The sequence below is a fragment of the Bipolaris oryzae genome, assembly GCF_000523455.1.
Source record: "Bipolaris oryzae ATCC 44560 unplaced genomic scaffold scaffold_17, whole genome shotgun sequence".
Classification (NCBI taxonomy): Eukaryota; Fungi; Ascomycota; class Dothideomycetes; order Pleosporales; family Pleosporaceae; genus Bipolaris; species Bipolaris oryzae.
In genome coordinates, this window is record NW_006911293.1 from 136,308 (window position 1) to 156,737 (window position 20,430).

Below are 20,430 nucleotides of genomic sequence, written 5' to 3' on the forward strand. Positions count from 1 at the left end.
AGCAAATTCCTCTTTTTCACAACTACAACAGTCTCTGTACTTTGCCGAGTCTTTTGCGGAGGACGTTATGTGTATGTACGAATGAAGATAGTAGAACAAGTTTTAGTATCTCGTCCATTGCGCTCGATCGCTCTTGCTCGCCTCGTTCCTTCGCGCTTGTCCCTAGTAACTCATACAAAACTCGGCTGCTCTTCAACAGCCCCCCTTGGCTTCTACAACAGACATCACGCTCACATAGCACAACTATCAACGATGCCCCCACCACCAAAGCGCAAGTGGCCTCGCGGCAGAGGAGGAGGCGGTGGCGGAGATCGTACAAATGGAGGTGCAGCAACACCCGGAACGTCTACGCCTCGCTCGACAATGTCGCAGCAGCCCAAACGCCCGAAGATGGAAAACACGCAGCCAACTCCCGATACGAGCGTAGATGTGCGACAAATGTACAGCACGGCGGCAGGCGATGCGGCACCAAAGCCGTTTTCCGAGTTGAAGGGTAGACTACACCCAGGGTTGCTTGACGGCTTGGACAAGATGGGATTCCAGTAAGCAGGATACGTGACGAAGCAGGAGATTGCTCCTCACTTTGCATGTTGGCGTTGGAGGCTCAGCTAACAACGACAGGTTCATGTCTCCGGTTCAGCAAAAGGTTCTAACCGAGCTTCCCTCACTATCGTCAGACTGCGTTGTCCAGGCAAAGACGGGTACAGGCAAGACGGTGGCTTTTCTACTTCCCGCAATTCAGAATCTCCTGGCAGGCAACATGCCCCCAAGAGGCAAGGTCGCTATTCTCGTCATCTGCCCCACACGCGAGCTGGCTCTGCAGATTGCCAAGGAGTGTAATGGTGTGACGGCATGTCTGCCACAGAAGATGGAGTGTCACACTGCGTTTGGCGGTACCTCGCGTGCGTCGAATCTCAAGGCTTTCATGAACGGCAACCCAACTGTTCTGGTAGCAACGCCCGGAAGACTGGACGATATCTTGGGTGAAGAGGAAGTTCGCGACAAGTTTTCGCACTTGAAGACGGTGGTGCTGGATGAAGCAGATCAGATGCTGGATGCTGGCTTTGCACCTGCAGTCAAGAAGATCCTGAGACGCATCCCACCCAAGAATGACGGCTGGCAGGGTATGTGCTTTTCTGCAACGCTGCCCAAAGAAGTGCTTGATATTGCAAAGATTGTCCTGTTTCCCGGCTACACGCATCTCTCGACGGTGGATCCCAATGAAGTGCCCACGCACGAGCGGGTACCACAGTTTTTCATTTCTGTTCCTACCGTTGGTCAAATATTCCCTGCACTGTCTGCATTGATCGAGGAGGAATACAACCAGAATCCTACCGACTTCAAGGCCATTGTGTTTGGCACGACGGCAAACGGCGTGGGCCTGCTCTACGACCTGTACCGCAACGCACTACCTGAGTTCCGGCTATTTGAGCTGCACAGCCGCATGTCGCAGCCGGCTCGAACCAAGACGACCAAGGACTTCAAGGAGGCGTCAAGTGGAATCTTATTTGCATCTGACGTGGTTGGGCGCGGCATGGACTTTCCCAACGTTGGGCTCGTAATCCAAGTGGGGCTTCCTTCGAGCACCGAACAATACGTCCACCGCGTGGGTCGCACGGCGCGTGCAGGCAAGGACGGCCGCGCGGTCATCATCCTATTCGAGCAAGAATCCTTCTTCCCACGCGTCAACAAGACGCTGCCCATCCAGCCATACCCGGTCGACATTGTGTCGCGACTGGCTGCCCACGAACCGAAGATTGAGCGCGCGTTTGTGGACGTGGAGGAAGTGTCCAAGGCAAAAGCGTACCAGGCTTTTCTGGGCTACAACAAGACGTTTGTGAAGAAGCTGCAGCTGTCGACGGCGGACCTGGTCAGGCTGGCGAATGAGTATGCGTATACGATGGGGTGTCCTGAGCCGCCAATGCTGGAGAAGTCGACGGTGGGCAAGATGGGGTTGAAGGGGGTGCCTGGGTTACGGATTGGGTCGCGGAAGTAGATGCGATTGGAAGAGATGATATCATGGAAGTAAATGGCCATGGGGAGGGGTCCTTTTTCTTTTCTTCAGACATGTTTTCATGGTTTGCATGGGTACTATAGAATGGGGTCGGGGCAATGATGTTTCTTTGACTACTCAGCGTCATCACGATCACGATGGAATGGGAATCTCAAATCACGCATTCTGGTAGCACGGCAACAAAGGCTAAGATGAATGACAGTTTACTCGGATATATATACCCCCTTGGAAGAAAGAGAGAAAAAAAATCAAAGTTTCTACCATTCTCGACAGGTACATTGTAGATGGGCAACAGCCAACATGGATTTATCCATGTTTCTCCGTTGGCTGACCGCTACTAAACGTTTACCGTTGCCAGAGTCTAGACCATGGGGTTTTGTGGTGACTCACTCGGGAATACCACTGACTCGTACCTTTCATCTTCTTCTTCTTTCCGATTTGCTGCCTCACGAACAACCCAGAAAGAAAAAAAAGGGGGGAAGGGGGTCCAGGGCATAAGGTTTCGAGCGACGACGATGACAATGACCATGGGTGAGCACTTGTCAAGACATTTGTGAAAATAAAACGAGTGGTCAAGATGAGTACAGGTCGACAGTCTTGAGGGAGGGAACACGGATACGGGAATCTTTTGTAGTACCATCCTTGTAGATTTTTTAGGTTTCTCTGCTGTAGGTTAGAGGGAGAAAGGGATGATGCTTGTTTCGTGTGACAGTGTGACATGTCTTAGTTTTGCAAACAAGGTGACAAGGCAGGGGTAACATGGGTTATTCTGAGTGAGCAAAAGGTGGAAAAAGGCCGGGATAATGTGGTACAAGAAGTTGGCCGATTGTAATCGGGATCGAAGAGGGCCCCTTACGTCCGGTGGACTAACACCTACGGGACGGGTAGGGGAGCGAGTCAGTGGGGAAAAAAAAAGATGACGTCTTTGGTTGGAATAAAGGTTCGGGAATGAGTTATGCTAGCGCTGATTTGAAAAAAAAATGAAATAAGCTGTTCGGTAATCGGGTTATGAACAATTTGCGCTGGATGCAGAGAGGGTTGGTGCTCAGATAGTGGGCAAAGAGAGGGTGATCAGCAATGATGCGCCCGCCGCGGGGCCCACAGTCTGGCAAATCATCGGAGAGAGGTCCGGCGGGTGGGTGGATGTGCGGACGGCGGGCAGAGCGGGCGGTGGATCGTGATTTGTGTGTTTTGCTGGAAAGGGCAAGAGAAAGGAAAAGCTGGTCTCTTCTCGCTTAAGGGGATATTAAAAGAACCACAGACGTTTTTTGACAACTGGCTAGCGTCGGGCTTGGAGAATCAAGGCAGAGGACTGACGAGCAAGGGTATATGGAGTTTGTAAAGCCCGAAAGGAAGGGGAGGGGGGAGGGGGCAAACAAAGATATGGGCAGGTTTTCAGTATGGGAAAGACAAAGATAGGTGTAACCCGGATAATGGGAACAATGGTGAGCTGCAAAGGCGGCAGTTGAGTGGGGTGCATTTACTGGCGCGCGGAGATAGTTGGTGAGTAGTTGCATGAAAAGACGGAATACAACGGAGAGAGAGGGGGAGGGGGGCACACTAAGGCAAGCGTACTGGCCAGTTAAGGATGAGATTAGCAGCATTGCATTGCGCGATAGCAGCAAAAACGGTGCATCGTCGTCGACGACGTTGGGTGAGGGCGCATGTCCCTTTGTGCATGTTTGCGATTGCCGTGGAGTCTGGAGAGCCGTGCGGCAGGAGTTGTAGCGATCGAAATGAGCATCGTGGGCGGGAGGGAGGACAAAGAAGCGTCTGGACCGGGCGGGTGATGGGCAGACAGGCAGGAGTGTCGTGGGTCGTGGGCCTTTTCTTGCCAGTGCAGGGTTAGGGATAGGGCAGCACGGGCTCGTGCTGTGGCTGCCTGCGGTGGGCGAGCTGAGGTGGGCGCTATGAGCCAGGGTCGGTGTTGTTCGAGTTTCATGCGCCCCTAGCGGCTGGATCGGAAGATGGCTCTGCGAGGACGAGGATAGGCTGCGGCCGGCAGACGTGTAGTAAACTAACACACGGTAGACAGATGCTATCCACGGGCAGGCCGCCGCGACGTTGACGCTGCTGGAGCGCCTGTTTCAGCGGGCGCTTTGTCGAGGCGTGCGCATGTTTCCGCCTGGCCCAAGGGCGTGGCGGCGAGTGGCCAGATGGGCTCTGATTCAATGGCAGCGGGCGCATAAGGGGCGTGTGGCCCAGATGTCGACAGAGGGAAAATTGAGTGTTTATGCGGGCGGGCATGGCGAACAGCTGGCTAGTGTCAAGTGCCGGCTCGAGGATGGTGCTGGAGATGGGTGAGGATAGACATGGACGGGGGGGCATGACGTGGGCTGGATCCAAGGGAACGCGTGCTTCCGGGCGGTGATTGGCCGGATGCCCTTGCAGGCGCTGGTGGGTATACTCAGTACAGTGGCAGCCAAGCATGGTAAGCTGCACGAAAGCCAGGCCGTGATTCCTCCAAACCAAGGCAAGGCAGGCCAAGTGCAAGCGACTACTATGCACGCAGACACGGTACGAGTAGAGACGACAAGGTAGCGTACACAAGATAGGTCACGGCAATGCTAAGGCCAGCCAACAGCCAACAGCCAGCCAGCCAGCCAGCCAGCCAAACACCCACCCAGTCCCGTCCACCGCGTCCGCGTCCGCCTCTCGCGCTCACTCTTGTTGCCTGCCTGCCTGCCTGCCTGCCTGCCTGCCTGCCTGCCTGCCTGCCTGCCTCTCTCTTCCTTCACCCCGCTTACCCTTCTTCTCCTTCTTCTCCTCCTCCCCCCTCCCCCCCTTTGCTCCCCCTTTCACCTGCTCAATTGCCTCCCATTGACGCTCAATTACCTGCATACCCAAAAGCAACGCTACACCGCTCCACCCTGCGGACCCGCCATTACTCCAGCACTCGTCGCAGCTTGCTTGTTAGCGCGTACAAGCGAATTGCTCCGCTGCCTCACCTGGCCGCACGGGATTAGACACTTCACGTCCCACCACGCCCAAACTGCCTCCTTTCTGCCCTCTGTCGCGTCAAAAGTGCCTTCTACATGCCACGCTGCACCCGTCCGCCCATAGTTGACAGCCTGCACCTTACCGCCTCTTCAACCACGCGCTTGGCAATCGTCAGCGCAATCTCGACAGTCACCTCCCGCACCGACCGTGCTCAGTAGGCCCGACGCCTCCATTTTGCTTCCCGACACGCGACTTCACGCGTCATAGCGTCTGGAGAGACTATACAAGGCTGTCGGAGCCCTTGCAGCTTGGTCTCGCTATGGCTGCAGCGCGTCGACACCCTTCCATGCAGATTTTTCAGGACCCTGTGCAGCCTCACCATCTACACCACCAACCACACCCAGCTAACGCCGCCGACATCCGCCACACCCACCCTGTCACCCACATCGCCGACGTGTCCAACGCTGCGAACACCCTTCTCGCTCCCCCAATCACCCACACCGCCAAACCCTCGCCCCGCAAGGCCCGCCAAGTCTCCAGTTCTCCACCTCCTACCGCTCTTGTCCAAAAGGGCCTCGACACGCTCAAGATACCCCCTCCCAAGGAGCAGCGCTTCCGCACCGACGCGCCTGCAAAGAAGGACCAGCCCGCCCTCTCGCAGCAGCAGCAGCAGCAGCACAACCACCAGCACCACGCGCATCAAATGGCGGGCCACCTCCAGTACTGGCCTAGCCATGCCTCCCACATGGACAAAGAAAACGTCTACTATTCCGGACCCGTCATGTCCGCCACGTCGCCAGCAGAGCCACCAATGAAGCACGCGTCCAAGCAGCCGCTCATGACCCCTAGCGCCCCACTGCGCGACCGAACCAACTTTACCACCACTACCACTCACTCTGCTTCAACCACCAAGAAGCAAAAAGCTATCAAAGACATCAAGACCGAAGAAGCCGACGGACCATTACCCGATCCCGACCAGATGCCCAGCGTAGAAGACGATGGCAACAAGCCCTCCTACAGCTATGCCATGCTCATTGGCATGGCCATCCTACGCGCACCAAACCGCAGACTAACACTCGCCCAAATCTACAAGTGGATTTCAGACACTTTTGCCTTTTACCGCAACTCACAAGAGACTGGATGGCAGAATAGTATCCGCCACAACCTCAGCCTTAGCAAGTCTTTCTCCAAGCAAGAGCGACCCAAGGACGATCCAGGAAAAGGCCATTACTGGGTCATCAACGCCGGATTCGAGAAGCAGTACCACAAGGTCAAGCCCATCCGCCGCCCGGCCCCGCCAGAGTCTTTTGCACCAGTATACACTAGCGATCTTCCCCGTCCTTCACCATCTGCCACGGCCAGCTTTCCACCTCTCAGCTCGACAAAGGGCTTTGACTCGAGCAAGTACCCCGAAGACAACGACCTGCCTTCTTCAGAAGCCACTATTCCGTGTTCGGATCCAGCTGCACACGACGGACAGGATCCTCTGAGCATGCCACCGCCTCGCCAGATTCCATCTTCGCCCCCGCCAGCAGACATTCATTCATCACCGCCTCCTCCAGTCTCGCGCTCGCGCTCAGTGCGTGAGGACACGCCGCCGCGTGCTCCCCGCTTCCCGTCGCACAGCCGCTCTGGTGGACGAAAGCGCAAGTTCAACGGCCTTGGAGACAGCGGCTACTACTCATCGATTGAATCCTCAGCAATCAAGGGCAACCCAGCAGGCCCATTGCTCACTTCTGAAGCCGATCTCGATCGTCCCAGCCTGAAACGAGGACGTGCAGAGGAAGAGATTGCCCGCATTCGCGGTTCCTCCTACGATTCTCCCACTAAGACGCGGACCCACATGAAGCAAGCTGGCAGTACCCACATGATCTCGTCACCGCTTCGCAAAGGCGATAAGATTCACGACCCTCTAACCCCTGCTATCGTCTTCAAGCGTCCGGCCCTACCCCCTGCGTCAGCCTCGCCCAACACTAACCTGCGCAATCACCGCAACAAGATGCGCGAGCTCGTTGGCGGCTCGCCAGACAAGAGCCTCGCCATGTGGGTCGACACTTCCTTCCTTGATAACAAGAGCTGGAGCCCTGCCGTCGCCATTCCAAATGAGGAACACGTTAACCTTGTCGGACATGGCTTCGAGAGCACCTTTGACATCTTTGGCGACTTTGGCTACAACGAGAGCCCCATCAAGCGCTCCGCCAAGCGTCCTCGTCTCGAGCGCGCCGTCACTACCAGTGGAATCCTTGCCGATATCACTGGCTCCAAGACCAACTCGCCCACGCCCAACTGGAAGATGTCGTCTTCCTTCCTCAACATCCCTGACCTGTCGCCTGTCAAGAGCCTGTCACCTATCAAGGCACCTGTGCTCAAGCCTCCTATGGACACTCCAACCGCTGAGTTTGCTCATCCCAGCATAATCAAGAACAAGGCTCACAATGCTCTGACACCCCCTCAATCGTTCCCTGCGCCTGCAAAGTCCGAGTCGCAACAACAAGACGACGAAGACATTTTCCATCTTCTCCACAGTGATGAGTCCGAGCCAGGCATTGACCTGCTGCAAGGCTTCGAGAAGATTGGAGCTAGACAATTGGCTGTCGCCCCCAACGGATCCCCTCAAAAGAAGGGACCGAGACCCAGCCTAACCCGTAGCTCGACTACCCGCTTCTGAGCGACACACACACATTAGGCCGTTTTGATTGGCTTTCTTTGATTCGCACCTTACCTTTGATACGCCCCCTTCTGGATTTCAACACTTGAATCTGGGTACCTCTTTCTTCGCCATTCTTGATACCCCTCATCTTGCGACTACAACTTTTTTAGCTCTTCTCTTGCAGCCTTTTACATTGCAGTCGCCCAGATTATCACTTTGGCTACTCTTTGGATCGTCCTCTGGACCATCCCTTACCTCACGACGTAACGACAAACGATACCCACGAAGCAACGGACAGGCCTTTTTAAACTCTTGGCGTCTAATTCGATATTCAGCCTCGACCGGAAGAGGTGTGTGTGTGTGTGTGTGGAAAGCCCGGCGGGGCTCAACGTGGGGCGTACTTGACTACGCTTGTCACTTGTGTCTCACACAAAGGTGTTTTTAGGTGGTTTCTTGCTTTTCTTGTCTTTTGCCCAGCGACCTACATACATGCGTAATGATATATACTTAGTTCGGAGGAGGGGGTGAGTGAGCAGTGGGGGAGATTGTCGATTAGCGGACGAAACAACGACGAGGTTGAGACGGTCATTACTCCTATGGCCTTAATGATGAAATGCGGACGAGAACATGCATGCCCAGACGTAGCGGATTCGATAGTCTTTGTTTTTTTGCGTCGAGCGAACAAATGAATCATGTTTCTTCAGACATATATGTCTTGATGACAAGAGTGATGTGCATTGCGGTGAAGATGTGATGGCATCCCTATCTTCCACCATTTATCATCTTCCATATCACCCACCTACTTGGCCTTCCCCGAAACATACGTCTACTATTATACACCTAGTAATCTACTCTTCCACATACCCGAACCTCTCTGTTTTTCTGTTCTTTTTTTTTTGCTTCTTCCCACACCCCCTTTCCCTTCCCCCCCCCTCACTAATACATACTACAACTTTCCCATAGTTCCTGCTTGCACTTGTATACGCCATCGCTAACTCGGTACACATAATGCATGACCGTTTTGCCTCTTTTCTTTTCTTTTTTTCCATTCTTCTGCGTCTCCCCCACTTTCACTTTGCTTTTCTCTCTCTCTTTCTCTTGTTTTTGTTTTTGTTTTTTCAATGGAAAAAGGGGGGTATGGTAGGGCTGAGAGGCCGAGGAGTATCGATGCCGCGGGGCGAGTATAGAAGAAGGAAAGAGAGGGTGTGGTGGGGGGAGAGGAAGGGAGAGAGGGGTGGTGGTGTTTGTTTTAGCGGAGGGGTGAGGGGGGGGGGGAGTTATTTGGTTCTTGGTTATGCGTGTAGATGCGCAGTGGGTTTTGGTACTTGTGAAGTGGTATGATGTGGTATATTGGTATAGATAAGTTTTGTAATTTAACAAAGAGCTTTTTTTTTTCGTTGTATGCATGTAATTCATCAGTCGCGCAAACCCCAACTCCCCCTTATGTCCTATAGTCCCCGTTAATAGTAACATACTCGTGACTAAAATCGCACGTCCAAAACACTGCCTCCTCCCCCTCCCTCTTACTCAACCGCACTACAATCTCCAAATCCTCATTCTCCAGTATCCTCGCCGCGCGCTCCTCATCCACCTGCTCGGGCTCACCATCCACCAGCAACTTGAGCTCCGCACTGCCATCTGCAGGTACGAAACTCACGCTCGTCTCAGCAGGAACGACCGAGTCCGCACCTTCTGCGTAGCCAGTTGCGCACAGGATGCGGCCCCAGTTTGCGTCTTTGCCGTATAAAGCTGTTTTGACCAAGGGGGAGCGAGCGATGGTGGAAGCGACGCGGTGAGCATCCTTGTACGACGCAGCGTTCGTAACACGGATGGTAACGAATTTTGTTGCGCCCTCGCCGTCCCGGACAACAAGCTTTGCTAAGTCAACTGCGAAATCAGTGAGGACGCGCTGGAAGGCGGTGTAATCTGCGCTGTCGACTGAGGTAACGGGTTGGCCGCCGCCCGCACCATTGGCTAAGACGGCAACGGTGTCGTTGGTGGAGGTGTCGCCGTCGATGGAGATGCTGTTGAAGGATTTTTGGACGGATGCAAGGAGGGCTTGACGTAGGGGATGGGCAGCGATGGGGGCGTCGGTGCAGATTATACCGAGCAAAGTGGCCATGTTGGGGTGGATCATGCCCGCGCCTTTGGTCAGGCCTGCTATGCGGTATTCCTGTTGGGTACTTGGGAGAGTGAAGGATCTGGAGAGGAGCTTGGGGAAGGTGTCGGTGGTGCAGATTGCGCGGGCGGTGGCGAGCCAGTGGTCGTGGGAGTCGCCTAGGTTGGCGTATGCGGTGGGGATTTTGGAGGTGATTTTTTGGATGGGGAGGCGTTGGCCTATCACGCCGGTGCTCATGACGATGCTGCGGCTGCCTTTGAGGTCGTCTTGCGAGCTGCCGTCGCGGGCGAAACATGCGTCGGTTTCGTTGCCCATGGCTATGGCATCTTCGATACCGCCGCGGCCGGTCACGGCGTTGGCGCAGCCCGAGTTGACGACGACTGCCCTGATGCCCTCGCCTTTCCTCTTCTTCAGCATATCCCTGCTGACTGTGACGGGTGCGGCCTGGAACTTGTTGGTGGTGAAGACAGCTGCTCCGGCGCACGGCTTGTCTGAAGCTACAATGGCCAGATCATCGAACCGCGTATTAGATGCCTTGACACCAACATGTGCGCTGCCAGCCTTGAAGCCGCGTGGGTAGGTACCAGAAGTAGGTACATACTTCTTCTTGGCTGGCGGGATGGTGCCGTCGCCAATTGCTGCATATGACCGTATTTGGGTTGCGAAGAGGCGATTTGAGCGTGTGAAGAAGCGCGGATTTGAACGCGCAAGAGACATGATGGCGATTTTTAAAGCAAATGAAGCTCAATTGCACTACAAGTAGCTGTTAGAGAGGTGACCAGTGTATGATTCAAGGACTAGGCAATGGCTACGACGCAAAAGGCAGACGATGCCCTGCACATTGGACGACCAAAACGTACCCTTGGACCCTTTTAATCCCTCTCGATGCCCAGTGACTCACTCAGTTGACGTCCTGCGCCTTGGTGGTCTTGCAATAAAAAATGACAGGCAGTAAGCTCTGCGGCCGTTATCGCAGCCCGCCGAGCAGCCGCCCCCAGGCTAGTCGAGCCCAACCCCTGCGCGTCTAGAGCAGCAGCGCGCCCACGGTCGAACACACCAGGTGCCAGAAGAGAATCGTATATCGCGCAACCACGACATGCTGCTTTTGCGCCAAAAACGGCACAATGATGAAGAGCACGGCGGCCGTTGGCAGACCGGCGAGGATAGACGTGCGCAGGCCACGCGAGAGCTGCGTCACAATGGCTGCACAGTGGTCACTGAGCGTGAAGGGCATACAGCTACCAGCGCCGTAGAGAACAAAAAACTGGAACGCCGTCAGGAGCAGTGTCGCTGCCAGCAGCGCGTATTCGAGGCGATCGAGGCGGCGCTTCTCCTTTTCTGCCACCGCAACCTCCACGACGGGAAGCAGGGGTTGTTGTTTCTTCTCAGAAGTAAAATACATTGTCAAAACGTATGTAAAAAAAGAGTAATAACTGCGATGCGAATATGTCCGGATATCGGAGGGTTTTTACATCGGAGGGGGGGTCATTCAGACATTATATGCCGACGCCCTCGTCTCGCCCTCTTTGCATACGCGTTTTGGCCAAGTATAAACAGGCAATGTGAGATACAATTGTCTTGGAACCTGGTTAATGAAACAACCGGACCCTGTTGTCCGACCATGGCAGAATCTTGGCCCTCCGCCCTCCGTCTCGTTTGGCCTTGTTCGTTTCAATTAACTCTGACGCCGCCCACATGTCAGCAGCCGACACTGCTAGCCCGCTATCCAAGCGCTTACTGCTGCATAAAATGTTCATGAATTTACACCTCTCCAACAGCTTCACAGTATAACTCAGGAGCTCTTCAGTCACTCAGCCTTGTTCTTTGCCAAAACTTGGCTGACGTCATGTTTTCTTCTGTGCAATCTTACATTATTATGTTCCCGTCCTCTTAATATCACCTCTAAAATGGACAGGGAGCTTGGGCAGGTCCAGATTCTGCTGTTGAACGTCATTTCTAGATTTCGGAGCAGGTACTTGCTTTGCGGGTTGCGTAAGTGTCCTTAGATTCAAGGCAATTGCGATGTCGTAATGTTGGTGAGAGTGCTCAGGGGCATATCGTTGAGCAGAGCATAACTGTTACACGCGACATGAGTACAAAGGTATATCAGTTTCAATTCCAGTTACATAGTACATCAAATACTTAACCAATCCCGTAAGATAGTAATGGAGCAATCCTGAGCTGTCAACCATCTAGTTGCGAACCTTTGATGGTGCAATTTTGTAGGTTCGTCAATACCAAGAGTTAGGCAAACTACCTCCCGTGCACGCACCATAGCCCAGACCTCAACAGTGTGGGGATTCCTAGTCCCAAGGATATCGTATTCCAGCCGCCGCCCATCCTAACAGTGTTGCAACGAACCGACAGTCTGAAAAAGCTGGTTGACTTTTTGAAATCCAGATTCCGTATGCTCACAGCAGTGTTGGAAGTTTCTTCCAGTTGATTTCATACCAACGCTTGTTGTCTCGCCAAGACCCCAACGCTAGATGTATCCGACATTCGACTAGGTTGCACAGCACCCGTTATTTCTCTGCCGCCCAATTCGGACCGATCTTTTCGGGCTGCACGTTTGTCGTCGGTGATGGTGACGAGTCTGACTGGGGAATCGTAGGATCAATAGGACCACTAGGACCACTAAAGCTTCTATAGCCACTAGGTATCCTGGAAAACATTAGTAATTAAGCGCAAAACTATTCTGTACAATATCATTTACCCATTGCAATAGATACTGCTTTAAGTAAGCTATCAGTATTTCAGAGGTGAGTTAAGCGAGTCGCAGTATGTTCAAAACTACAATAACATTGCGTTTTGGTGCGAGAAAATTGTCAGTATGTCAAACAGGTAGCCTAGCGAGCCATGATAGCGCAAGGGTGTTCTTTCTAGATGAGCAAAGTGTCGGTTTTGAAAGTGCCGAAATCGTCAACTCTTACCATGGAGGTTAACCTTGCTGCCGAATGTTGGAAGACTACTCATCAATCCTGAAATTCGGGACAAGCACCCGTGGAATCTTCGTTTTGGGAATAAAACATACGGGTACTATCATTCAAACTTTTGGGGAAAGCTCTCACTCTGTCTGATGTTGTGGCGTGCTAGAGTGATATCGGGATAGAGGGTGATATTGGGGTATAGGGGCACGTGATTTGGTGCTATGCACATGAGACGAAACAGTTTTACATCACTTAGATAGCTTCAATTTTCAAACATGCTTCAGAAAGTTGTAACCAGGCCCATATCATACGTCTGTACTTTATCTCATAGATAGCTAGAGAGGTCATGTAACCTTTTTACCCCAATAAACGAAAAAGGAAAAAATTATCTCCTTCCATCTGTCCAGCCCGTGGTCAAAACGCCCCCAGCCACCTCATCAAGAACAAAGCGCCCCAGAAATAGAAAAGATAGAGGTTTCCAATGCTTCTATATCGAGTAAATGATATCTTGACGTTTTTCTTCTAACTCGGCCACCCGAAGAAATGCGAGAAACAAAGTTGCTTCTCGCTCTATACATGCAATTTGTCCTTTGGTAACTGCAAGACGATTCACACGCTTTTTTCTAGGAAAGGGAAGTTCCTTCTTTGGCAATTCAATATGGAGAGCTCAAGAAATTCCACGTATCTGCACAGTATGAGTTCAGCAAGGAAACGCCATTCCCAGTCTAAACTACATACAACCATTGTCAACATCTTGCAGCAAAGTAAAAGGCATCCTGACTCCGCACTTTCTTAGGTTACATCTTTATTTACCGAAACATCTATACCGATCAAAGAGAGCGTACGCGTCTTGTGCTCCGTGTCAAACACAATCTAGGCAAAGAAGGGATAAGCGGGTGGTTGGGTAACTTTGTCTGCTCAGATTGTGCGCAAGCGCTGTGGTTGTAAGAGTGTATGTGCTGCAGGGCAAAAGGTTCATGCCGTCAGGAAGAACGCAAAAGCAAATGTGTATTGAGTGGGAGAAGAAGCAAATATCTAGCGAATAGTACTCTCCGTGACCGTGCAGGGGGAGGCTGAACGGCGACGTTGTATCGTAGAAGGATTCGCGGAAATAATGACTCGTCTCTTTTTCGTTCGTTCCAAAATGAATTAGATGTGGTGTGTGACGTTGTTATGACTACATACCTGCTAACGCAGCACTCACTTCCGCTCGTTCGCCCATCTTCCACGGACGTAGTACATTTATTGTCCACAAGGCACGTAAACAAACCATCCTCCCTCAGAAAACAACCACATCTACCACCTACATCCACCATGCGCTGTCACTCTCCACACCGCGCCTCCCCAGCCCCTCCCGCGCAAAGATCTCTCTTTGCCAAACCGCCCGAACATCCAAACCCTCAGCACCTCACGTGTTCAATAGCGGTCAGTCCTCGCAGCCAATGAACTGTTGAGACGACAATCCCAATTGAGTCACCCGGAAAAGCAAATCATGGACAACAGGTGAACAGCAACGACAAGACAGGGCAAATGCTCGCGTGGCACACCGTGCATGCGTTGTTGTTGCGACTGAAGAAAACAACAAATCTTCTTTTAAATACCCCAGAATCATGCCGCGGAAGAATAAAGCGACAGCAGCGGCAAGACCAACACCACCATCATCAAACCTTCGACTTGGATCCTCGCACCGCGGATTCCAAGGCTTTCTATATCGACTTGCACAGTTCCTCGAGAGCGAAGCTTGGAATACACCCGCAAAATTGGATTGAGAAGTGAGACAGCCACAAGAAGAGCAAGCACGCAAACACAAGACAAGAAAGAAACTGATCTTTTATTCCCTCGACATCCCACGTGGCTGGGACAGGCGTTGGTATCCAGAAACTGAAAGAATACAAAAAAAAACATCGGGGTAGAACTGGGTGCTTGATCGGGTCGACAGTTCAGGACGACAAACTCGCTTCCATCGTCTTCCGACGAAAATCAACAACAACGACAACAAGAGGTACAAACGACAGTCCGATAGGATGAGTACTTTTTCCAAGGCGTCTCTCATCCAAGCGCGAAATGAGATAGCAGTGGCAACACCGACAGCAGTGCAAAGTCTACGCTTGAAACCCACAATCATTGCATCAGCATCGGGATGGCGGGGATCATATTCCAACACAACTTCCACACTACCCTATTCAACGGGGTTCTCAACAAGGGTATCAAGTACAGCGTCATTTGCCACACCATCATCATACTACACCAACCACTCGAGCTCATCACTCGCCTCGCCCTCCTCAACACACATACTACTCGACCTCTACCCAACAGCGACATTAGCACCAACCCTCTCATCCCCAACATCTGGTCTCACACTCTCCACCGGGTCCGCCGCGCCCCCAAGCGAAACTGACCAGGAAATGTCCTTAGAAACCAAGGTCGGCCTTGCCATGATCCCCATCGCCGTCGGCCTCTGCGCTTGGGGTCTCGTCCTGCTAATCCTCTGGCGCCGCCGCAAAACTCACCAGTCACACCACCGGATAACCTCCTTCACAGCTTTCGGTCCCGAAAAGGCGAACTCGCCCTTACTCCCCTCACCAAGCAGCAGCCTAAGCAGCAGCACAAGAAGCCGCCGCATCTTCACAATGGCCGCATTCTACAGCCGCGACAATAAACAAGGCATGAGCGTAATGCGACCGACGACGCCACCTCCCTTCAACTCACCAGTCGAGCGCGCAAAAACAGATTCGAATCCCGACTCGCCTATCGATGGGGGCAGCCCGTTTCGGCTGCGACCAGGGGAGGCGAGGAAGAGTCTGGGATCAGAGATATCAGAGTTGTGGCCTTCGCCGCCGCCGACGGCGTGGGCGCGGCGCCTGGATATACTTGAGCAGCTGCCTGAGTCGCGGTTTGGGCGTGATATGACGGGGCCGCGGTTGAAGCGGAGTGAGAATAGGAAATCGCTGCGGGATGCACGCGATGTGACGAGACCGTCGATGGGGGATGACTGGCCTTTGATATGAAATTATGTTTTACACGAGCGAACCTAGCGATCTTTTTTTTGTTGCTTTACGATTAGACAAGTCATGTTGTTTTGGGATCAGTTCATTTGGTATACCCCCCGGTAGATTGGAGGCGTTATTCGGCTCCGGTAAGAGACGGTTTCACTTTATGCATGGTTTTTTCTGTAGACATGTTAACAATTATATTTTAATGATTTTGGTCTGATTGACACACCCTACGCATCAGTTTCCTCGTATCCCTTTTATGTAACCCCGCTGAATAATGTTCCCGTAACGGTTACGCGGACCGACATGGTGGTGTCTGACATCTAGAGTCTACTGGGGATGTGTTGCCCAGTAGGACAGATATCGATTCGCAATCGTCGGGCATTTCAGCAAGCCCTGACTGGTCCGACCAACTCTTAATACTTTCTCATAACTCTAATGATATCTCGAAATCTTGACGGCGCTCAATCACTCGAAGCGCATCCTCGACAGCCACAGTTGACACACTCAATCTCCTGGTTCTCTTTAAGCTGATCTCCTGGAACGCGGCATATGCAGGTAGAGCGGAAGTTGGTTTCTTTTGTCTGGATGCAGCGTGTGCAGCATAGCTAAGTTGCATTAGTCCACATTCCTTGTGCCAATATCTGCAAGCAACTCACCTTTTCATAACCCTGTTTCTTCCACTTGGCAATCAGCATGGGGTCTGCGTATCCGTTCTTGAGCAGGTAGTCGTAGAGCTGCTTGCTGATGGCCTCCTTGGTGTAGTAAAGGTCGTAGATGTAGCGGGAGCGCTGGTGGGTGATTTGGAAGATGGGCCACGTCATCTCGTACTTTTTCTTTCCCTCGTGTGAAGCGTTCTCGGCGTCTTTCATTTTGGTCTGGAACTCTAGAAGTGTATCTTCGATATCGTCGAAGCCTTCGGGCGGAGCCTTGCGAGAGGCGCGTGCTGTGCGGACGGGAGGCATGATCGAGTAGTACGTTGGTTGGGTTGAACTTATTTTTGGTGTTTTCGGTTTCGATTTCGACCTCCTACTTGGTATTTATGTATTATGTAGTTGTGGCGGTGATTACAAGAAGCAGTCGGTCGTCAAGTTTGCGAATGCGCCGCCAGCCAAATCCGCGCTAACGCCACGGCTTGGCATTCTACTCCACCCGAGCCGCATCGTCACTGCAACTCCCGCCCTGGGACAACTGGAGCTCCGCAACACCGTCAATATGGTCATTAACCCTACCTACCTCGCCCAGCGCACGCGCTCATGTGAGTCGAATATCCGTGTCAATCATTGGATGAGTCCAAGGCTAATTCGGGCATAGCGGTCAACTGGGCTGATGCGAAGAAGAGGGTCATTCACAGCTACCGGGACTGGCTGCGGTCGGTACGCATACTCTCCGTACCCTAGTGAGGATATATCGAAGCCGATGATTGGTTCACTGCCAATTGTGGTGCAAATAAGAGACCGGAAGCGGAGGGACGCGTTGGATTCGAGAGGAGCGGGCATCAGCAACACTACACAAGCGCGGGAGGCTGACAGGAATCATACAGGCTCCTGAGATCCAGACCATGTATTCGCTAAACATGCCTGTATCCCAACTTCGGACCAAAATGCGGCAGGAATTCGAGCGGCATAGATACGTGAATCAGCTGAAAACAGTCGACGTACTGTTATTCAACAGCCACCAAGAATTCCAGGTACGGCACAACCGGAGAGCAAGATTTCAGAAGACTCTCTTTGGATTAACATATACTTTAGGAAACACTCAACTTCTGGAAGCAACTATCACACGTACTCAAGTACTTCCGTACCGAAGAGGATCCCAAGGCACGGCTGCCAAACAACTTTATCAACGGCTTTTTGGAAGTAAGCATTTGATTGAACCCCTGATAACCAAACTTCGGAATACTAATCTATGCTCCCAGGGTCGCAACTGAGTGGGCTGTCGTCGCCTGAAATCGGAATTGAAAACAAGTCCAGGATGCGATGTAAATAGCCAAAGACAATACCATTTTCCTTTCCGTTCGCCATAGACCCATGATATCCGTGAACGCCATCAATGCAATAGTGCCCCACAAACCCTGTGTTTACTCCTCCATCTTGTTGACAAATTCGTCACGTGCAATGGTGAACTTCTTCTCAACAACATCGCACATAGCCATGAGATCTTCGAGGCCCTTCTCCAGCACAGTGTACACACTAACACCGTCTGCTATCATGTCAGATGTGCTCGCGATGTGTTTGGAAACTGAAGCTTACCATAAGTCTGGATGCGCAGGTTCATCTTTGCTTCTGATGGATGCGGTATGGAGTAACCACAAAACTCAACGTCTGGGCTGAACAAAAAACAATCAGCAATTATTCATATAATCGCTTTCAGGCGGGGTTACTTTTTGTGAATGATATAACGTAGCGCGTTACCTAGCGTGTGGTCCTCGCCATCAAACTGGAAAGATGCTGCTGTTTCTGTGGAGCCAGAGAGCTACACGCGATGTTAGAGGCAGATTTAAGAATTCCGTCATTTCATTTGACATACGACTCGGATCCTGTCGCGGTCGACGGCTGGGTCAATCTCCTCGCCAGTCTCGGAAGTTGGGTCCACGATCTGGACTGGCGCGGAATCTTTCGTGGCTCCTGGCATGACTGTTTGTGGCTGGTGTTGACAAGTTGAGTAAAAGGTAGACGTGACCAGACGGTTATGCGACACTACTCAAGATTGTTGGCGTGAGAAAGAGGCGTGACTTTGCGATATGCTCAGAATTTTGGGGCGAGAGCGGACTTTGGTTCGGCGAAGCGGTGGTTGGCTAGAACTTTTTTTCAGCCCTATATTGCTTGGCGGACATGACGTGGGGCGTGGGGAAGCCAGCACCCCTCTCCAGTCAGTTAGCCTAAACTTTTTTGTGCAACCTTCTCTTTATCCTTTTATCTGGAAATCGACTGACTCAAACTCCCATAAATCCGAGGCCATCAATCCACCGCCACAATGCCGCGCACTTGTACCCTCAACCGCGATACAAATGAGACCAAGATCCAAGTCTCTATCAACCTGGACGGCGGCGAACTTGCACCCTACGAGCATAGCGACTTCTGGGCCGCTCTCGACAAGGCCAATCTCAACGGTGAAGGCGAGAAGATCGACAAGGACCATGCTACCCAAAAGTCTGCATCGCAGGAGATTTCCGTCGACACGGGCATCGGCTTCCTCGACCACATGATTCACGCCATGGCCAAGCACGCCGGCTGGAGTCTGCGCATACGATGCAAAGGCGACCTGCACATTGACGACCACCACACGAGCGAAGACACTTTCTTAGCGCTCGGCTCGGCATTCAAAAATGCGCTACAGGGTAGCACGGGACTTGCACGTTTTGGACACGCATATGCGCCGCTGGACGAGGCCCTGTCGCGAGCCGTCATTGACTTGTCGAACCGGCCGTACAGTGTCATTGAGCTGGGGCTCAAGAGGGAGAAGATTGGCGACTTGAGCTGTGAGATGATTCCACATTGTCTCCAGAGCTTTGCTCAGGCGTCGGGTACCACACTACATGTGGATTGCATCAGGGGTGACAATGATCACCACCGAGCTGAGAGTGCGTTCAAGGCACTTGCGGTGGCGATTAGACATGCGACGACGGTGGTGAAGCAGTGGGAGGGTGAGGTTAGGAGTACAAAGGGTGTGTTGTATTAGACTCGGCCTGACAGGACGGGCCAATATAATTCACATAAACATACATAGTCACAAAACTTGAATAGATTTTACACTTCGAAGGCATCACTTGTGCAATACCTGCCTGATGTGAAGAAGAAACTGCGAGAGACCGCTTGGCTAAATTCTATACCATTTCTGCTTTTACATTGCCGTGATAAGTGTTATAGTGGCCATGCTCACTGAACAGCCGTTCGTCCTGGATTGACGGTGCTTCTAGTTCGAAACCAAAGTTTTCCCCCCGCATCCATGCAATAAATTCATCAACGTAATCACCATGTGGTTGAGGTGGAAGGACAACAGTCACTGCTTCGCTGGAACGCATACTCTCAGCATCGCAACGGAAATTCAAGATTGCTCTCGTCTTGTACTGAATAAGATAGTCCATCATACGTCTTTCCCAGAGCCAAGCCTTGTTAAGAGCGCTGCCACGAATCAATAGTCGAATCCGGGCTTCTTTGGCATTATTATGTGCCATCCTGGTCAAGGTGCATGTGACGAAAGTCTCCAGATTCTCTTTCGAGTAGCCCAGCTCTCTAGGGAGGCGCTGGTAAACTTGTTCCCAGTGGACTCCAAGTCTCGTCTCGAGACTCTGGTTGGTCCAAGCTGTGATGCCATTACATATGCGCTTAGGATTGCGTCCAGCAAGGGTCTCACTGCCATCGTACACGGATGAAGTGTTGCCATTGTGCCTTGACAAAAGACCGAACAACTCGTCCATGAAGCCATTTCGTGGCTCGTACTGTAATTTGGCTGGTCCCAAAACAACGACCGGCGGGTATTGCTCGTTGAGATTACGCAATTGTTTTTGGACCAATGCATCTCCGGTTTCTTGATAGATGAGCTTGCTGATCAAGAGCAACGACGTCGGCAACCTATAGTACGGCCAGCTGCACACGCCGACGGGAGATGACTTGACGACGGGCCATATGTACTTGTACACGAGCTCGGGCAGAAAAGAGTAGACATGGCAGCGCAGCTCAGGCGGCAGGGCCATGAGGCGGGATTCAAGTGCTGGCTGCATTGTATTGGGAGAGTGAATGTCGGCGCGAGTTACGCTTACCCGACCCTCTCCCTCTCCTGAGACC

The 20,430-nt window shown here is 52.3% G+C and overlaps 10 protein-coding genes across 10 annotated transcripts; 5 read left to right on the top strand and 5 right to left on the bottom strand.

Annotated features, from left to right (window-relative positions):
* Positions 1 to 390: 390 nt before the first annotated feature.
* Positions 391 to 1,996, top strand: COCMIDRAFT_85741 (uncharacterized protein; the record flags this gene model as incomplete). Its single annotated transcript, XM_007686257.1, has 2 exons — positions 391 to 542; positions 622 to 1,996. The coding sequence occupies 2 exons, from the start codon at positions 391 to 393 to the stop codon at positions 1,994 to 1,996; spliced, it is 1,527 nt and encodes a 508-aa protein (XP_007684447.1).
* Positions 1,997 to 5,273: 3,277 nt separating this feature from the next.
* Positions 5,274 to 7,622, top strand: COCMIDRAFT_85791 (uncharacterized protein; the record flags this gene model as incomplete). Its single annotated transcript, XM_007686258.1, has 1 exon — positions 5,274 to 7,622. One exon carries the CDS (start codon positions 5,274 to 5,276, stop codon positions 7,620 to 7,622), a length of 2,349 nt encoding a protein of 782 aa, XP_007684448.1.
* Positions 7,623 to 9,045: 1,423 nt separating this feature from the next.
* Positions 9,046 to 10,440, bottom strand: COCMIDRAFT_2123 (uncharacterized protein; the record flags this gene model as incomplete). The annotated part of the gene is made up of 1 exon (XM_007686192.1): positions 9,046 to 10,440. One exon carries the CDS (start codon positions 10,438 to 10,440, stop codon positions 9,046 to 9,048), a length of 1,395 nt encoding a protein of 464 aa, XP_007684382.1.
* Positions 10,441 to 10,747: 307 nt separating this feature from the next.
* On the bottom strand, positions 10,748 to 11,125 carry COCMIDRAFT_85667 (uncharacterized protein; the record flags this gene model as incomplete). The annotated part of the gene is made up of 1 exon (XM_007686259.1): positions 10,748 to 11,125. The coding sequence occupies one exon, from the start codon at positions 11,123 to 11,125 to the stop codon at positions 10,748 to 10,750; it is 378 nt and encodes a 125-aa protein (XP_007684449.1).
* A 3,930-nt stretch (positions 11,126 to 15,055) lies between these two features.
* On the top strand, positions 15,056 to 15,658 carry COCMIDRAFT_2125 (uncharacterized protein; the record flags this gene model as incomplete). The annotated part of the gene is made up of 1 exon (XM_007686193.1): positions 15,056 to 15,658. The coding sequence occupies one exon, from the start codon at positions 15,056 to 15,058 to the stop codon at positions 15,656 to 15,658; it is 603 nt and encodes a 200-aa protein (XP_007684383.1).
* A 449-nt stretch (positions 15,659 to 16,107) lies between these two features.
* On the bottom strand, positions 16,108 to 16,608 carry COCMIDRAFT_85638 (uncharacterized protein; the record flags this gene model as incomplete). Its single annotated transcript, XM_007686260.1, has 2 exons — positions 16,108 to 16,251; positions 16,303 to 16,608. The coding sequence occupies 2 exons, from the start codon at positions 16,606 to 16,608 to the stop codon at positions 16,108 to 16,110; spliced, it is 450 nt and encodes a 149-aa protein (XP_007684450.1).
* A 250-nt stretch (positions 16,609 to 16,858) lies between these two features.
* Positions 16,859 to 17,573, top strand: COCMIDRAFT_2127 (uncharacterized protein; the record flags this gene model as incomplete). Its single annotated transcript, XM_007686194.1, has 5 exons — positions 16,859 to 16,901; positions 16,958 to 17,019; positions 17,187 to 17,333; positions 17,395 to 17,502; positions 17,562 to 17,573. The coding sequence occupies 5 exons, from the start codon at positions 16,859 to 16,861 to the stop codon at positions 17,571 to 17,573; spliced, it is 372 nt and encodes a 123-aa protein (XP_007684384.1).
* A 150-nt stretch (positions 17,574 to 17,723) lies between these two features.
* COCMIDRAFT_85583 (uncharacterized protein) lies at positions 17,724 to 18,277 on the bottom strand (the record flags this gene model as incomplete). The annotated part of the gene is made up of 4 exons (XM_007686261.1): positions 17,724 to 17,848; positions 17,896 to 17,972; positions 18,027 to 18,118; positions 18,173 to 18,277. 4 exons carry the CDS (start codon positions 18,275 to 18,277, stop codon positions 17,724 to 17,726), a joined length of 399 nt encoding a protein of 132 aa, XP_007684451.1.
* A 342-nt stretch (positions 18,278 to 18,619) lies between these two features.
* COCMIDRAFT_23242 (uncharacterized protein) lies at positions 18,620 to 19,324 on the top strand (the record flags this gene model as incomplete). The annotated part of the gene is made up of 1 exon (XM_007686207.1): positions 18,620 to 19,324. The coding sequence occupies one exon, from the start codon at positions 18,620 to 18,622 to the stop codon at positions 19,322 to 19,324; it is 705 nt and encodes a 234-aa protein (XP_007684397.1).
* Positions 19,325 to 19,469: 145 nt separating this feature from the next.
* Positions 19,470 to 20,366, bottom strand: COCMIDRAFT_33538 (uncharacterized protein; the record flags this gene model as incomplete). The annotated part of the gene is made up of 1 exon (XM_007686224.1): positions 19,470 to 20,366. The coding sequence occupies one exon, from the start codon at positions 20,364 to 20,366 to the stop codon at positions 19,470 to 19,472; it is 897 nt and encodes a 298-aa protein (XP_007684414.1).
* Between the last annotated feature and the right edge of the window lie 64 nt (positions 20,367 to 20,430).